Source organism: Sturnus vulgaris, chromosome 12 (genome assembly GCF_052056855.1).
Source record: "Sturnus vulgaris isolate bStuVul1 chromosome 12, bStuVul1.hap1, whole genome shotgun sequence".
NCBI classification, from domain to species: domain Eukaryota; kingdom Metazoa; phylum Chordata; class Aves; order Passeriformes; family Sturnidae; genus Sturnus; species Sturnus vulgaris.
In genome coordinates, this window is record NC_142254.1 from 530285 (window position 1) to 548948 (window position 18664).

Consider the following 18664-nt stretch of genomic DNA (forward strand, 5'->3'; position numbering starts at 1 on the left):
CCCTAGAACCCGCAGAAGCTCAGCCCAGATACGGAAACTCACAAGGCTGGAGTACAGTGTAAGTACAGAGCACTCCGCCCACTCACAAAGTCACTCCGGAAACCTCGGGAATCTCTAAGATACAAGATAAATGCATATTACGAGGGAAATATTGAAAAGTATTACACTTAATTTAATCCAGGAGACACAGTAGGACTATATGATGATTCTTACTGTGTTCTGGGAGCAGCCACACGCTGTAGATAGGGTACAAAATGTTCACCAGACGTTACATTTGTTTCAATCTAAAAAGCATTTGTAAAATGTACTTGATTTTTAAATAATCACTTAACAAGGCAACAAACCAACTACAAACACATAATAAATAAGGCTATTAAAAGGTCACAATTGTAGTAAATTAGTCAGAACTATAAATGGGACATTAGAAACACTATGTTTTTTTTCCTTATATGCTTAATAACCAGAACAAGAATTAAAAAAGAATCAGTTTATTTCAAAGTCTGCTTCTTATATTGAAGCACATATTAAAGCAACAGTACAATGTTCATAAAATATAAGTGTGATGCTGTAACATTTCTTACATGTCAGAATACTGATATTTGTATGTATACTAAAATAAGAATTTTAAAATTGTACAAATAGATACATTAAAAATGACATAGAAATCGGGCGCCTCCCACCGCAACAAGACAGTTTTTATATCTGGCACGTATTAGTTCAAGATGAAAGAATAAGCAAAAAGATTTACAAGAATCAGCAGTAACAAGTTTGATGCTCAAGAGACATAATAATTGTACATTGTACTGTACATACATCATATGGGTTTAAGCTGGCTGAATATTATATATTTCAAGTTTAAAAATGCACTACCATATAGAGTGTCCATAGTTTAAGGCGAAATTACAGCTCAGAACTGTTATCTTTTCTAATTTTGGAAGCTTCTTTGACATAAAAGATTTAGATGTTCGTAACACATAAAAGATTTCCCTTATTTGTAGATTCGCTTTTAGCATTTTCCTTCATTTAAATATTTTGCATTTCTTAAGTGGGTTTTTTCCTTTAGTGAAGCTGGCAGCCAACTTCCAGATTTGCCTTTTGTAGGAAAAGGTACTTCACAGTATTTACCACTTTCATGTCCTTTTTTATCAAAGGAATCCTCTCTGTCAAACTTAAATGTTTAAATGAGATTTTTCTTGATTTTTAAAAAAATACCTGCTTAACATTTCCTCTGGATTCTTCAGAACTTCGGACACAGTTCTTAAGGCCAAATCTTAAACTTTATTGTTAAGAATCATCATCGAAAGTGTCTTTGGAGCCATACAAGTCTGCAAGTTTCTTAAATCGAGGTCCCCAATTTTGTAGATAGTCGTAGTCCAAGTCAGAATCTGTTGTCGCTGACTCCAAGGAGCTGAGGGACCCGGCCACGGAGCCCCTGCCCTCGTAGCCATAGATCTGGATGGAGTCATAGGGAGGGGCCGTGGGGTCGTTGTCAGCCTCCTGTATCCTGGTGTTGATGAAATCATCTACGTCCACGCTGTTGGGCGCCGGCCTTAGGCCGGGCCTGGGCAGGTACTGGTACTCGGGCTTGATGTCCTTGCGGGGCATGAAGCCGTTGATGCCGTCGGGGTTCTGCAGCGTGGCGATGTCGAACGCCTCCGTGTCCTCCTCGCCCCCGCCCTCGTCATCGTACGTGATGATGTTCTCCCGCACGTCTTCCTCCTCAAACACGATCAGGGGCTCTTTCTTCTGCCGCTTCAGGGTGACAAACAGCACCACAATGACTGCGGAAAACAAAACAGGGGTTAGACTGCACTGCCGAACAGCAGCCCCCTTGTAAGCAATTACTGCATCCCTGAGCCCTCGCCTCTTCTGCTGGACTGTTGCAAACTTCTGCATTTTCAGTGCTTCTTGCTAGGTAAAAACAGTGATGTTTGTACACAGAACTGAACACACTGATCTGAGGCTTTCTGTCTGGGCTGCATGCCACTGCTCTTACTAATTGCTCATTACTGCAACACTAATTCAAGGGAAGTGTTTGTGGGGCCCCCAGTGCTGCAAGAACACTGTGACACTGCCTTTGAGCAGCCCAAGCACATGAATATCTGCAACAAAACAAAGATGAATCTTTATCTTCTTCCGTATGCCCAAAGCTTAACTCTAATCCCAAATGTCATTTCCATTAAAATGGAATTTTTTAAGCAACACCTCCAAAGATGTATTTGTTTCTGCATTCTCACTTCAAATTTCTATAAAGAACATGAGAAAAGAAACACTATAAAATGCTATAGGGAAATTAGAAAATATTGTATAATTTTTTTTTCTAACCATCAGGAAACACTTTGTAGCACTTTCTTAAAAGCAGATCTTTCACTGAGATGAGAAGCCACTCATCTGTCTCCAACACAAGATGGGTTTGAGGGAAATAGCTGGCAGGGGCCATTAATCCTGGCTGACCTCAATAAGAAACTTGCCATCCAGGAAAGATCACAAAACTTAGACTTGTATGTCATGACCCCCTTTAAGCAGTGTCCCTGATTAGCTGGCATTAGGCCGCAGAAGGACATTCTGCGAGCACATCTGCACAAATTCACTGGTGCTTGCTATTGAAGATATCACAGAAGCCCAGAATGGTTTGGGATGGAAGAGACCATAAAGCTCATCTCTTTTCACCCCCTGCCATGGCACAGGCACCTCCCACTGTCCCAGGCTGCTCCAAGCCCCAATGTCCAACCTGGCCTTGGGCACTGCCAGGGATCCAGGGGCAGCCACAGCTGCTCTGGGCACCCTGTGCCAGGGCCTGCCCACCCTGCCAGGGAACAATTCCTGCCCAATATCCCATCCAGCCCTGCCCTCTGGCACTGGCAGCCATTCCCTGTGTGCTGTCCCTCCAGCCCTTGCCAATTGTCTCTCTCCATCTTTCCTGCAGCTCCTTCAGGCCCTGCAAGGCCACCCTGAGCTCAGCCCAAAGCCTCTCACAGCCAGGCAGATCTGCACTCCCTATAAGAATAAAATCTAAAAACTTAAGATTCATTTCTCCATCTTGGAGCTGAGGGCAGGATTCCTTTTTTAACTCAAGCCCAGAGGAGCAGCAAGGAAAGACCATTGTTCACCTAGGAGAATGATGATGCAGGCCAGGATGGCGATGAGCGCGCCGGTGCTGAGCCCCGCATTGAGGACGTAGGCCTCGGCGTTGCAAGAAAGCAGGGCGCCGCCGCCGTCGCAGCCGCACACGCGGATGGTCAGCGTGTTGGTGCTGCTCAGCGGGGGCACACCGCCGTCGCTGATCACGATGGGAAGGAGGTACAGATCCTGCTTCTGGCGGCTGAACCCTTCCCGCCGCACCAGCACGCTCGCTGTGTTATCTGGTTGAAGAAGAGAGAGAATCATCGGTCATTCTTCCACAGAGTCGTCCTCCTAGCCAATAGTGAAAAGGAAATTATCTTGCTGCAATGGCTCTCAATTTTCAGGGACTTTAGCGTTATTTCTACAATAAACCAGTAGAGAGTGTCACCTTTCTAACGACCCAAGAGCAATTACAGGATTGTATTTAATTCATACAGCACCATACTCAATTTTAATTTTTTAATTAACACAAGCAACACAGATAATCTCTATCTGATAGCACCTTTTAGTACCCGTAACTTTCTGAGAAAGTCACAGTATTTTTTCAACTACCCAAATGGCTGGACCTTCTTATTGCTGTCTGAGCTGGTTTTAGTGTCTCTCCAGAATTAAAGCTTTCAATGGAGAGGTAAAACCTGTATCTCCTTTATGTGTTCTTGGAGTCACATCTAAAAGCATGGCAGACAGAGATCTTGTCCTCAAATGGACTCTGATAATGAGATTCTCACCAAAACAAAAGCCAGTATTTGCTGTGTATGAGTAAATTTGAGCCTTGTTGTTTTAGGAAGAAACACTGAAGGTAGCAGAATCTGGTTTTCACCCAAATTTCCAAAGGCAGAATTCAGAGAGCTTGATCATACAGGCACAGTATGTCTGGGCACGTTTTAAATTACATAGATGTGAGGAAGAGTTGAATCACAGAATCAAAAATGCCCTGAGCTGGAAGGGCCCCCCAGGGATCCATGAGCCCAACTCCTGTTAGTATTTGCAGAACTCTATTGCCATTGTCCTCATGAGAAGTGACCTGCCACGGTGCAGGGGACAGAAAATGATCTGCCATCTCAGCACAAGACATTTTGGATGGTCCTGCACACTTCCTGTGGCTAAAGCCTTAAAAGGGGACAGGGTGAGATGACACCCTGGGCTGAGGCAACCTGTGCTTCCCGCTCCCAAGGGAACACCAACAGGGCTCCCTTGTTGTGCCCCTCCTCCCTCTCTCAGCTCAGCCTGAACCAAAGTTTATAGCAGTTGTAAACATCCCAAAGTAAATAAAATGAAGCAATCATATCCGTGGTTTTCAGACCTTCAAAAGCCAGTTTATATTGAAGATTTATTCCACACAACCTTTCCTGGCTTGCCATGTTCTTTATTTTTCTCTATATAACAGAAAACGGGGGAAAAAAGGGCAGTTCTTTTATCTGCCAAGGGAGGGCTGTTCACCTCCGAAGGTACCCACTTTACTGCTGCCTCAGGCTTCTGCAGATTAATCATTTTCCTGTTGAAGAGTCAGCATAAATCCCAGAATTTAATAATGTAAACCATAAAACCTCTCCTAATGATCTAATCACTGTGATTTCCATGGAAATCTGTGAATAAATTACACTCAAAGAGAAGCATTCTTGCCTTGCATTAACCACCCTTGCGGGCAGTGCCCCTGATGTTGGACAGGGTCTGAAACTGCCCCCAGATTTGGTCAATCTATGGGATGAGGAGGATGTTTGCACTGCTTGACTCTCCCAGGAACTTCACCAGAAAGGATGATATTTCAGGTAGGAGCTGTTTGTTACACAGCAAATGAATGCATCCCCCATGTCCTGCCAGCCCACACACCTGGTGCCCTGAGCGCCCACCTGGGCATGACACAACTGTTGCTTTTTGGTGTTGAGTCTCACAAAAAGAACAACTGGGTAGAAAGCAGCGTGTTAACTTCTCCTTTGCACAATGTCACATTTGCTAAGGACAGAGACACTGATAACGATCTGATTGTTTATTACTCTGGCTTTTGCAGGTGCCCTTTGTCTCCCTCAGAGTCCTCCTAAGTTCCTGAATGTTCACCTGCACCACCTAAACTTTGAGGCATAATTTTTCATAGGACCTTGATGATATCAATGTCTGCGTGATAGGAGCCTTACTTTAGGACTTTAATTAATGAGCTCGTAACAATTTGGTACAAATAGGAATACAACATCTAATATCTATTAACTTAGCAGCTAATTTGAACTAATATATTGATTCAGAATAAAACTATTCCACAGAATCCTCTAAAATGCACTTAATAATTCATTTCCTCAATGGGAGAACCAAGATCTGTTCCATTAAATGAAAAATCACAACAGATTATTCTTGTGGCAAAAAATATGAACATTAACAGGGGGCTGAGCTTCAGCTGCCTCGAGGCTGCAAAGGCACTGTGTAAGGAATGACAGTACCATATATTAGTACATTTAGTCTTTGGCTATGCAATTTTATCATGTATTTTATTTTTCTTGCCTTTTGTCAGCTGAAATAATACTCCTAGTTAGAAATAAGAAAAGGTTGGCAAATTATTCAGCTATTATACAGACTGGCTTGGTCCACTGCAGTCACTTAAATTAAACAAAGTTGATTTTGATCCAATGGCTGATTTATCTGTTTTAATGGGAAGTGATTTTTAGTTTAACGTGAATTTTTATAAAGAAAAATCCAATCAGCATGCCTGGCTAAAGTTTAAAAAGGACTACAATACATCAATCCTAAAAGGCCATTTTTTTAAACTTTTCCTATTTATGTTCACTTCTCACATTTAGAAGAAACATAATATCTGTAAGAGAAAAAAAACCCTATCTTACCTAGCTAAAAGATAACATATAATCCTAGCTAATATTCTCATCCGTGCTTTTTTATTATTTTCAAGGCCCAGGAGTAGACATATAATCCTGATGAAATGGCATTTTTTAAGCCAACAGAAGTTAAATGTCAATACCAGCTTAAAACTATTACTTAACACATATGGGAACTACTTGACTGTCAGTCCTAATGAACACAATGGGGGTTAACACAAGAAGGAAAAGAACAGTCATCTCAAGGCCATCCCCAAAATTTCACATTTTTCCAGCTATTATTGCCGTGGCTATCTGATATCCAAAGGTGTTGCAAATGAAGATTCCCTGTGTTCTCCATGAAATCTTCACAATTAGAAGCTAAAATTGCATTATTTTTTGGTGATCCTTATACTGATCTCCCTGACCTTTGATTTTGTCTTTTTCTCTGGTGATCTTATTGATGATTTCCAATTTTTCCTGTGTGCATAGGCAAATGTAGCTTAGTTTTTGGAGACTTGTTAACACATGGATTGTATAAGGAAGATTCCAGATTACAGCAGTTGACTGCAGTGTGAACTTTATCACCTATATCAGGTGTGAGTGTTGATTAAGCCAGAAAATGAAACAATTTTAGGGGTCCAGCTGTCTAAAATCCTTACCTTGCCAGAAGTGGCAACAGCTGTGGATAATCCATGGCAAAGTCCTGTGATTTGATTGATTGTGTGTTTCAAAATAGTCTTTTTGAAAAAAAGACTTTGCTTTGTGAAGCAAGTGTTTGAGGTTAAAAAGCGGATTTCAGGCACAGATTTTTGGGGGCTCACAAGTTTAATTTCAGGCTCTATCTTGTGAATTTGGGACTGCAACACTTCCAGCAATGCCAGGCTGAAGGAGCCCAAGGAAAGGGCATCTCAGCACAGGAGCCAGCAGGGTTAAAAGCAGGAAATCCATTTACTCAAAATCTGCCTCTCTGCTGTGAAGTGTCATGAACCTCTGCTCCTCTTTTGAAGGCCTGACTTCAGTGGGAGCAGAATTGAGCAGAGCCCAGGCAGGCACTGCTGTTTGTTTATGAGCTATAACATAAAGAAACAGTGCAAAAGTAATTCTGTGTTTTATCCCAGCGTGGGCTAAGCCATTATCTCATGTTTTCTATGGGAGATGGGCTCAGCTGAAGACTTGGTAACACAGTGGGCTATTAATAGGATGTAGAACATGATTATGCTTTTTTGGATTACTGCAATATGTGATTACTTTCAGGAGCTGGTAAAAAGAAACTCTATTAAATGATAATTATGGGACTGTATTCACTTTAAAGTTCTGTAATAGGCCCAAACACTGGAGTTTTCATTAACTGTTCTCCACAGTTAATAAAGCCATTTTTCTCTGAAAGTAGCAATTCCCTCTGAAAGCTGTGGCATGGCTTATAGAATACTCAGACTTACAACTGAAAAAAAACCACAAACCAACTTTGAATGACCATGAACATTATTTGACTTGAGAATGGTAACACACTCTCCCTAAGAAGTTTTTTGTATGGGTGTACACAGAATTTTAAGTTTTTTACTTTGCTCTAGTATAATTTACTTTAAAAACCCACAAGAAATATGTAAATTAACAACATCATTGCACTGAGGATTGAACAAAACGAGGGAAAGAAAGGATGGAAATGGATGAATTTCCTCAAACTATTCATTTCCCAAAACCAACTTTATATGTTTATATGTAATCCCTTAATACTGTCTTCTTTAAATAACCTTTTGCAGTATTGTCAGGTAGGAACAGTCATAATTTTGATTAGAATGCATTTTATCTGGGTTAATTTTGTCAGTAATGAATTTGCTGCATATGGAAATGAAGGAAGGTGGGATTGGCTGGAGTCAGGAACTATAATATCCATGAGAATATCTCTGACCTATGCTTCCTCTGCTAGATTATAAAATCTCATATATTTTCAGTTTGATGTGGTGACAATAAAATGAATTTTTAGCGAAATCTGGCCTCTGGGTCTCAAGCAAAGAATACATGCTTATTTACTCCTCCCTAAAAATACACCCATGAATTTTTCAAAACTTGTGTTTTACTACTTTAAAGAAAATAAATATATGCCCTGCACTGACTCTTTTATGAATTGCTTATGTATGTACAAGTGTCAAGCACTAAGCAACAGCATTACTTTGATCAGTCAGGAATAACAGAGATTTTGTTTGGGAACTCTGATGATAATTACCCTCCCTTCAGATGTGGAGAGAGATATAAAGTGTGCCTCAACAGAACAGTTTTTACTGAAATCATGTATCTGGATTGTGTTGCCTTTTGTACTTCTGGCACTCTTGGATTCATTATTTAAACCAGTTCAACCAAGTTTTACTTTTCAGAAAACAGTCAAGTTTCCTTCAAACATTCAAGCTTGCTAATCAAAACCAATTCCTTAGAAGCTAAAACAGTTTTTGCCCTGTGAAAGAAAATAAAAAATGAACATTGAATCAGAATATAATGAAATAAATTGAATAAATATGTATAATGGCCAAACCTGTCCTTTTTTTCAGTTTACCCACCTCTCCCGGCTCACTCAGCCTCTGGCAAATTCATGTCACTGATGTTATTATGTTGTGATCAATTGAATTTTGACACTCACCCAGACCTGAGGGTTTTGCTTTCAAATTTCTTACATCTAGCCATCAATCTGAATGCAAAGCTTTACTTTATTTCGTGAATACCAAACTGGCAAAGGGATCAGGATATCCAGATCCTGAAGCAGCCAATCCAGGTATGTTCCACTACACAAATCCCCATTTCATTTCCTGCACCAGGCAGTGATTTGATTCCATTGGAAATCTAGCCCATGTCTCTTGTGATCCATAATTTACAAAAGCTGGCAGGCAGAGTGGTGAACAAATACAAGCAGACTAATAATTTATGCTGTCTCAGCTAATTTTAGGTTTCTCTAAATCAAGGAGATCTGCCAATTCCATTTACTGAGTGTTTGGCAGTGGTTTTATCCTTTTCCTGGGAGATAAAATGGTAGTGGATTCTTCCTGTTGGGTATTATTATGTAATTTAAAATAAGCATTCAAGAAAATTCAAGTGAGTTAACAAACATCCCACTTTCCCAAGAACATCCTTGCATCTCAGCTGTATGCTTTTGCCTTCCTCCCCTAAATCTTGCAGAAAGACACTCTGCTAAAGTTAATGACAAGGCTGTTGCATGACATTACACTGGCCATTAGTTCTACTTTGTCATTTCTTTGGAATCTGGTAGAGTGGGAATCTTCACACAAACCTCTGTTGTCTCTGAGTGTAAAATTTGGATTATGAATAATTTCAGGTGGTAAACTGAAGATAAATCTTGGTCCATTGGCCGAGTCATCCTTGTCATCAGCACTAATTGTAATAAATTGCTGTAAAAGAAAAGCACTCTGTAAACAAACAGCTCCTTCTCTGGGTTCATCACATACAGACAGCATTCTTAGACAGCCCTTGAATAAGAATTGTGAAATAGCAGAACCTCCCTCAAATACAAATATATGCAATTACAAACATAGAACTGACTCCAAACTACAACAGGCAATCTTTAATTACTATTGCATTAATCACCCCAGAGTTACAGCTGTAAAAGCACACACCTTCAACATTCTTACACACAAATATGTGTTCATGGTAACACAACAGATTAAATAGAATTCTGCAGAAAACTCAGCAGCTGAGAAAGTCCTTTTTAAACTGCTATGCTGACTGCAAAGGCACAGACCATGTGCAGAGCTGTATTTCTCTATGATCCTAACCCCTCTTCTTCACAGACTGCCAGGAATAAATCTGTTGGCTAAACTCTACAAGCTCCACGCTGGGATTCTTCCTATAAGACAGTGAGTATTTCCATAATATCCAAACCAGTCTCACAACTGGGAAAGCTGCCCTCAGCCAGCTCCACTGCTCCTGTGCTGCTGGGTACTCCCAGCCAACACCAATCCCACTCCGTGCACAAAGCACTGGATAACTGCTGATAGCAGTTCAGAAATAAAGCGCCTTTCTGGGTGCTCAAGGCTTTCTGGTCAAAGCCTCAAAACAAATATTCATTTATTCCCTCTTATTGGAACTAACAGGACAAAACTGGGCTAATGCCCTGTGGGAAGAGCCGTGTGTGCAGGGCAGAGGGGGGAACAGGGAGGTGCTGGACAGAGGAAAGCTGTGGGAACAGGGAAGGTGCTGGGAAAAGGGAAGGTGGTGGGCATGGAGGAAGTGGTGGGAATAGGGAAGTGTTGGGAACAAGGAAGGTGTTGGGAACAGTGAAGGTGGTGGGCACAGGAGGGTAGTTGGAACAGGAAGATGGTGGGCACAAAGCAGTGGACAGAGGATGCTGGTGGGCAGAGGAAGGTGGTGGGCACAAGGAAGGTGGGGCAGAGGAAGATGGTGGGCAGGGAAAGTTGGTGGGCACAGAGCAGTGGTGGGCACAGGAGCTGCTGGGCACAAGAGGTTTGTGGGCACAGGACGTGGTCATAGGAGGTGCTGGGCACAGGAGGTTTGTGGGCAAGGAGGTTTGTGGGCACAGAGGTGGGCCAGAGGTGGGCACAGAGGTGGGCACAGGAGGTGGGCAGGCCATACCTGGTTGCTTCGGGCATTCTCACACACGAAGGCTTCGTAGGCTGCCGCAAACTTGGGAGCGTTGTCATTGACGTCAACGACCTTGATTGCAACAGGGACTTTGGCCTCCTGGTGCTGTTTGTCTGCGGGAGAGGCAACACTGAGGTGAGACAGAAGCAGGAAAACCCCCCAAAACAAACAAATTCCCAGCTGCATCCAAGGAAAGATCAAATATGCTGAGGTATTTCTGCTGAGATTTCTTGCAGTTTAGCAAACTGAGACAATTGCAGGATTACAGGATTCGTACCACTGATTCTAGAGCACCTCAGTGAAATACTCACGGACTTCAACTGCAAAGACAGAGATATTATGCCAAGCCATTTCTTCCCTGTCCAAAGTCTTTATTGTCTTGATATTGCCATCTTCTGCATTAATAACAAAGTATCTTTCAAGGTCCGTGTGTCGATCAATTGAATATCTAAAGAAGATTGAAATTCAGTAATTAGAGACAAGAAGGACTTAGGAGTTTCATGCATCCAGATTTGTTCTATACAATTATTATTTCTAAATAATTTTAGGTAGTACACCTATTGTTGCCCTCAATATCATTGTCAAAAGGACGATTGTGTTCTTTTAAAAGGAAAATCACCTGGTTGGTTTCTACATTTAGAAAAACAGTACATCAGAATGTTTGTAATAAGTGAAAATTGCTGGTCTTTGAAGTCTCTAAATCAAAGCCCTAATATACTCTGTATTTTCTTCTCTTATAAAACATGATAAAAATATCTACTGAGATATTTTGTCTCTTCTATTTCGTGTTAATCATGGTGATCTTTTAAGTCTTCCAATCTTTCATTTACTCAGAGTATTAATTGATCATACCAATATATCAAATATTATCCACTCTCTGCACATTTGTACAGCTTTATACAGCTCTGACTCATAACTTCATGTTGAAATTCTTTGAAATGTTAAGTATACCTACAAAAGAGGTCTTCATAATTTAAGTTACACTGAGGACATGACAAACAAAACTGAATTAATAGAAGGCTATTATAAAATAAGAATTCCTTACTGGGAGGGTGGGCAGGGTGCCCAAAGCAGCTGTGGCTGCCCCTGGCAGTGGATCCCTGTGGATCCCTGGCAGTGCCCAAGGCCAGGTTGGACATTGGGGCTGGGAGCAGCCTGGGACAGTGGGAGGTATCCCTGCCATGGCAGAGGGTTGGAATGGATGAACCTTAACGTCCTTCCAGCCCAAACCATTTCATGATTCTGTGATTCCAAGACAATCCAACACAATTGCAGAAAGTAGGGATCTCTATGGGCTTGTCTTTAACAACTAACACTTAAAAATTACCCAGTCCAATCCCTAATCTACATCATAGACTTTGATATTTTGATAAAAAAACATGCTGTGATAATAGCATGAGATATTTGTGGAAAATTTAGTTTAGAATAGAGTCTACCAAAGATGTCCTTAAGTATATTTTAATTAGACATAGCTATAGTATGATACAGGCTTTGAGAAACTGGCAGCTTATGGAACACAGGCACAAAAACAATGCTGGATGGTTAAAGTTTCAATATTCTGGGTGTCTGTAGATCTGTTGCACTATCTTTAGAATGCACCTACCAATTCCAAAAGCTAATGCTCAGAAGGAAACAGGAAATGCAGCAAACCTTATAGCACTATTGGCAGCATCAGGGTCTTTGGCATGTACTTTTCCAACCACAGTACCAGATGCTGCATTTTCCTGTACTTCAAAAATGTAACTTGGCTTCAAAAACACTGGTGGCTCATCAGCATCTTCCACTGCTATTTTCACTGTCACCGTGTCCTTGAAGGGCCCGTTGCTGATGAACTTAGGGTCAATGTGGACATTGGCTGCCTCCACCTTCAGGCTGTAGGACTTTTTGGTTTCATAATCTAAGGTCTGTGAGAAACAAGAAGACAGTGTGTTCCAGAGTCAGGGAAACCAGGCTGTAAGAGCAGCAGGCAGCACCCTAGTGTTCAATGACATCAAACAAATGTGAGCATCTGTCAACAAGCTTGGACTGAAATGTGTGTATTTAAAAACATAAAGACTCAAATGGAAGGAGCTACATTCTATGTAGGGAGCAGCATAGGAAGGCACTCAAAATATCACCACAGAGTCCTGGTCTTGCTCTTTGCTTGCTGTATCACTGAGGAAAGCATCTGTATTGGGAAAATTAACCTTGCCCCCATGCAGCCCTCCAAGCAGCACAAAAGTGCAAGGGATGGGAAAGGGGCTCCCACAAGAGGCCTGGCTTTATCCAGGTTGGCAGGCATTCCACATGGATGTGGTTTGAAGTGCTCCTGGGTGCACACCATGAGCTAGCACACAGATAAGTTAAATTATTTAGATAGTGGGGAAAATATGAAGATGGTTTGCAGTGCTTTCATTCCTACAGTTCTCTTCAACCTGAGGACTCACAACACTTTCCAAAGGGGAGGTGGAATAATGCCCCATGGGACAAATCCTTTTGGGAGCCTGATCAAAGCCACAGCACCTCTGTGCCTGCATTGGCATGAACTGGCTGCAGGGTTGCACCTCAAAATGATCACGCAGGTGCCAACCACAACTCACAAAGTATGTTAACACCAGAGACTGGGTGGAGTGACAGCTCACCCACATTTCAAAACACACAAAAAATCCACTCCCATCTCTAGAACAGAGACAGAAATCGAACCAGGGCAGTGTTGAGCAGAGATCTCTGGGTTCCTTCCTGAGGGACTGCCCCAAAGGGCAGAGCAGGGCTGACCAGAAGTTGCCCAGGCCTTCTCCTTTGACTTCTGATTATCTCCAAGAGAGATAAATAGCTTTAAAGATACAAAGGGCAAAATGATAATGCTTCCATAATAATAAGATTCATGTTCTGTAATTTGCAATTTAAAATTAATTTGATAACGCGTTCAAAGCTCCCACTGATGGGCTGTGGGTGAAATCCCTTCTGCTGCTTTTCCCATAGCCTGTGACTCCTTCAGAACACTATTGTGGACAATGCACAGCTGAAGAATTCAAACTATAGGTCATGAAGCTTTTCAGACTGAACATAAAGCAACAGTGAATGTCTGCTACTTATCAGCACTAGGCAAAACTTCATTAACAATGAAGCTGATGGCATCATATTTTACCGTGACTTTTTATTATGAATTCATTTAGTTTGTGCAATTAATCCACTGTACAGTATTTATGTAACTCTTCTTGGTTATTTTCTTCCATTCCAATTCAGCTAATGGGGAAATGGAATATTAAGAGTTAATCACACCTTGAGAAATTAATTAAGTGAAATTTGCATTTACTAATATTTTAGCTTAGGTGGTAATCCATTATTACCAAATATACTGTCAGCAACAAAGAACACTACACAGCAGTAGGCATCACTCACCTTCTTAAGCTTCACAACCCCTTCCTGAGTCTCATAATCCGTGGTGATTTCAAACATGTCCATGCCATCTCCATCGATGATGCTGTAAGCCACCAAGCCATTCTCCCCAATGTCAGGATCTTTGGCCTTCACTCTCCCCACTTCCTCTCCTGGGACAGCCGCTTCCGACACCGACATCTGGTACACACCTGGGCAGGGGGAACAGGAGAACAGGCACGTGCCCCGAGTGAGCAGGCTGCTCCCCACCTGTGTGTTCACTCTTTCAGCCTGGGAGTTCCAAACAACCACAGCGATTTTTGGCTTTTTCACGCCCCCGAAGGAATGTTCTGTTCTGTTCTGTTCTGTTCTGTTCTGTTCTGTTCTGTTCTAAAGAGCTTTGAGCAGCAAGTTAGCAGTGAAACCTTAACCCACATGGATAATGTATAGGACATGACCTCCTCCCTGTTACCCCTCTCCTCAGGGAGGGGCTTAAAAGGACAACCCAGAATGCAGAAAATGTCGTGGCATCAAAGTAACCATCAATAGTAGAGATGTTATTTCAAAAACAGAAGGAAAACTCTCTCTCACATGGTGGTGGTAAAACCTTCACCTCTGTTTCTCATTTCTGCCCATTCATTCAAGAGCCATAAATTATATACAGTGAATTGGATAAATCCTGTCTGCTGTGCTGGCTAACGTATAAATCTGTTGCTTTCTGTGGATTGAATTTGGAGTGTGAATTTTGAGTAACAATGATTATTAAAAATTCACACCACAGAGAATATGTACCAATTTGTATGTGATTTTATGCCAAACAAAAAGTGGTTTTCCCACAGCAAGCTCGAGCAAGAAAACCATCCCCAAACATCCCACAGGGTGTTTCCCTGGGTATTCAGGGACACCAGAGGACAGCAACACTGTACCTGGAAAAATCTGTCTCCAACACTTGTCCTTTAGGCACTATTGATTCCAGAACCTTCCCAACCCCCTTCAGAGTTCAGATAACATAACCTGATCCTAAATATATAAATCTATGTCAGCATTTTCTGCCACATCATCAGTGGTAATAAATTGAGGAGGGAAAAAAAAAGGGATGATAAAATAATCTAATTTACTCTCCTTTGTAATTGCTCTTTTTTGCTCCATGGGCACCCTCAGGAACATCAGACCAGGCAGGGACTTGGCTCATTACCCATAAAGACAATTGCCACATGCCATTGAAATAGGTCATTAAATCCAGTCCCAAAGAATCCAAAATTTAAGCACATAACTCATTAACAGCTTGAACATTAAAAAAAAAAAAAAAAAAAAAAATCAATCATTTGGTTGTTTATACAGAAAGCTAAACCCTGGTTTTGAGTTACAAAGCATTCCCAATTCAGATTTAACCTGTGGGTGAATGATTAAGTAGAGGAACTGGTTTTGGACATTTCTGGTAATTTAAAATGTTCTTGCAAAAAACACACAGCAAAGGGGCTTGAATTCATGGAGAAAAATCCATCCTTTGGCGGAGTTAACAAAATATTGTATCTTGTATCTCAGGTTATGATGTGAAGTGAAAGGCTTGTTTGTAAGGTATGTAAAACCTGATTTTTTAGGAGTTAATCCTTTTCTTTCTGAAGGGTAGATAATGCTGACAGAGATTTTTACATTGAGGTCTTGCATGAGGGGCCAGGGAGCTGCAGCACTGGAAGAAGAGCTGTGAGAGCTGTTAGAGGGATGGCCATGGCCAGGATGTGTCAGGGTCAGAAGTGCTGCTCGGAGGAGAAACACGGTGAGCTGAGATGGTGTCTGCACAGCACTCAAAAAACCCCAAACTCACGCAGAGATGAGCTGCAGAACAGATGTGTGGGTCCATTAATTTACTTCCACCCAGCTGTGAAGGCTGAGTCTGGTAATGTCAACCCTGATTAATTTTATATGTGAAAAGTAAATTGCTCAGGTATAAAAATATTGCTGTATTTGACCTCCATTAATATACTTTAACAATTGAAAAATGTAATTGTGCTAATTTTAGTTTGTTTTGCATGATAAATATGAGTCTTGAAGAACATATATATGTGTGTGTATATATATATATATGTCTGTCTGCTCATATAAGTTATACAGCATGGCCCAGTAGCTTCAACAATGAAATGTAGGGTCAGGCATTTCTGCAATTTAATCCTGGCCCTAAAAATGTCTCACTTTGCAACACAAAGCAAATAATCCAGACACTAAAGTTCCATATGTTACCAGCAAAAAATGAGTGACTTAGACTTCTTTATTCATGTGTGCTGCAATAATCAATCAGCCTCCTCAAGCCTCTGATATGTCTGATAGTTCACAAACATGGGTTCTGGTAGGAGATGCAGAAGGATTTTATTGGTACTCACTCTGTGGGAACTTTGGTGGGTTGTCATTGACATCTGTAAGTGTAATTGTCACTTTGGTTGTCCCTGAGAGGCCTCCCATGTGTCCTCCCATGTCCTTGGCCTGTATCACCACGTGGTACTCCTCCTTGGCTTCTCTGTCCATGTTGGGAAGGGCAGTTCTTATGATTCCTGCAGGCACAAAGGAAGGTGGCACACACAGGTTTAATGAAAACCTGGCTGCTGCACTGGCAGTGCATCAAGCACAGCAATATTTGCAGTGGTGGGGGACGTTCTGCTTCCCCTGAGCATTGCTGTGAGGAAAGCAGCCCTAATATTCCACACAGAGGACAGGCCTGGATAATTACAGCTGAGCACAAAAACGGCCTTTCAATCATCACAGCACACAGAACACACAGAAATAGCAGCAACTTTCTGGTGTAGAAGCTCCAGCAAATGCCAGACCAGCCTGCAGCAGAGCAGGAAGACTTGCTCAGACACAGCAGCAGCTGCACCCAGTCAGTACATTCAGCTCACTTTGATGCATTCTGGTCATGAGGTGCCACTCAAAGAAACTGTTTAATAATACCTGTTTGAGCCTCCACCGAGAAGTAGGGCTGACCTTCAAGGATACTGTAAACCAGTTTGGCACTGTTCCCATAGGTAGGGTCATCAGCATCTGAAGCTGTTACCTGAATAACTGATGTACCTAAAAATGGAGAGGAAACACAGGAGGGAGAGTCAGAGGCAAACATGTCTGGAAGGACCATGCAGAGATGCTTTCAGTCACACAACAGAGCTATTCCTAAAATTTTTTATTTCCACGTTCGATAAATAAAAATCAAAATTACTTGACAATTTCTATATGACAAAATATACTCATATGATCAAAAAAGATCTGTCACCAGCTGTGCTGTGGATTAATGTTCTAACCAGTGAAGATATAAAAGTCAGCAGTCACTCTGCACCGTTATGGTTTTTCCCCTCAGTAGTTTAAGCCTTACATTGCTTTTGTCATTAGACAGCCAAACAATAGAGTTTTCCCTTACATTTCTTTTTCTCAATAAGTTTCAGACAAATCATTCCTATAGAAATCTCTGAGACAGACAAAAGCTCAAACAGGAGATGAAAATGGAATAGATGGTGAGGCAGTAACTTCCCAGCTTTATTACAAACTCTGCCAAAGGAATGGTCTTCGTGTTTACCCCAGAGGATTCACACTCCATAAATTCCAGGGGACTCTTATGCTCCTTTCTAGAAGGAAAAATAGTTCTGTTCTAGGAACGTCACCCAGTTAGGAGCTTGCAGGCTTTGATTTGGGCAGCAGATTAAATACACCAAGTGAATCACTCACTGAACACGAAGTAAAAGCTACTTCCCCAAATCCTTCACAATAACAATGAAATAATGCCGAGGTATCCTGACAGTGCAGCACCTTCCACAAGGGTACTTTCTGAGTACTCACCTACATTTGATCTCTCGGGCACATTGGCATGGTAGTTTTCATGGAGAAACTCGGGCGGGTTGTCATTTATGTCTTGAACTTTGACAATGAATTCAGAAGGGGGTTCCAAAGGTCTGTTTGTGTTCCTGTCCACAGCCTGAGCTGTCAGGGTGTACTGAGCTCTCTCCTCCCGATCCAGTGTCTTGGTTGCATGGATGTTCCCTGATTTGTCATCAATAACAAAAATGATTCCTGCTCCTTCACCTGAGAGAATGTATTTAATGTTTCCATCTCCAGAATCAATATCTGAATGAAGCTACAAAAGGAGAAACAGACACACCTTAACAAGGGACCACATATTTCCCGGATGTACTTATGAAACAAAGGAGTGCAGGAAATTGCTATCATTTCACAGTTTTCAATTGTGGCCCCTACCAGGCAATAATCCACAGTCAGGGACATGCTGTGACCACATGTACCATGCATCCAGGGCAGTGCCAACCCAGACATGCCTCCTGCCACATGCAGGGCGCTGCTAAACCCAACATTTCGGATTTAAGGAGGAGAAGACACAAGAAGATGCTTATAGCAGGTTATTTATTCACATGAAGTTGGTAGGAGGAGTCATTTTTACAAAGATTTTGTATACACTTCAATGAATCATGTTCTACTGACTGGGTTGCATGTAAAAAGCTGTTAAATAACAAATGGGATGAGTTAAGTGATAAATGAATGAGCCCAGCTGTGTTCAGGTGTGCAAGAAGGCCAAGGGCACCCTGGCTTGTAGCGAGTACAATGTGGGCAGCAGGAGCAGGGCAGTGACTGTCCCCTGTGCTGGCACTGCTGAGGCCACACCTCGAGGGCTGGGGACAGCTCTGGGCCTTTCCATTCAGGACAAGAGCCCTGGAGGGGCTGGAGCATGTCCAGGGAAAGGAATGGAGCTGGGAAGGGTCTGGAGCCCCAGGAGGGGCTGAGGGAGC

The 18664-nt window shown here is 41.9% G+C and overlaps 1 protein-coding gene across 1 annotated transcript in view; it reads right to left on the bottom strand.

The window, feature by feature from the left end:
• Positions 1-472: 472 nt before the first annotated feature.
• CDH11 (cadherin 11) overlaps positions 473-18664 on the bottom strand; it is an 80155-nt gene continuing 61963 nt past the window's right edge. The window contains exons 4-13 of the mRNA XM_014887911.2: positions 17706-18000; positions 16830-16949; positions 16265-16432; positions 13911-14098; positions 12180-12433; positions 10841-10977; positions 10521-10642; positions 9202-9319; positions 3111-3362; positions 473-1781 (exon numbers count right to left, since the gene is read on the bottom strand). Coding sequence (XP_014743397.1) covers positions 1285-1781; positions 3111-3362; positions 9202-9319; positions 10521-10642; positions 10841-10977; positions 12180-12433; positions 13911-14098; positions 16265-16432; positions 16830-16949; positions 17706-18000 — 2151 coding nt within the window. The 3' untranslated portion in view covers positions 473-1284. The remainder of the gene's footprint in view (positions 1782-3110; positions 3363-9201; positions 9320-10520; positions 10643-10840; positions 10978-12179; positions 12434-13910; positions 14099-16264; positions 16433-16829; positions 16950-17705; positions 18001-18664) is intronic.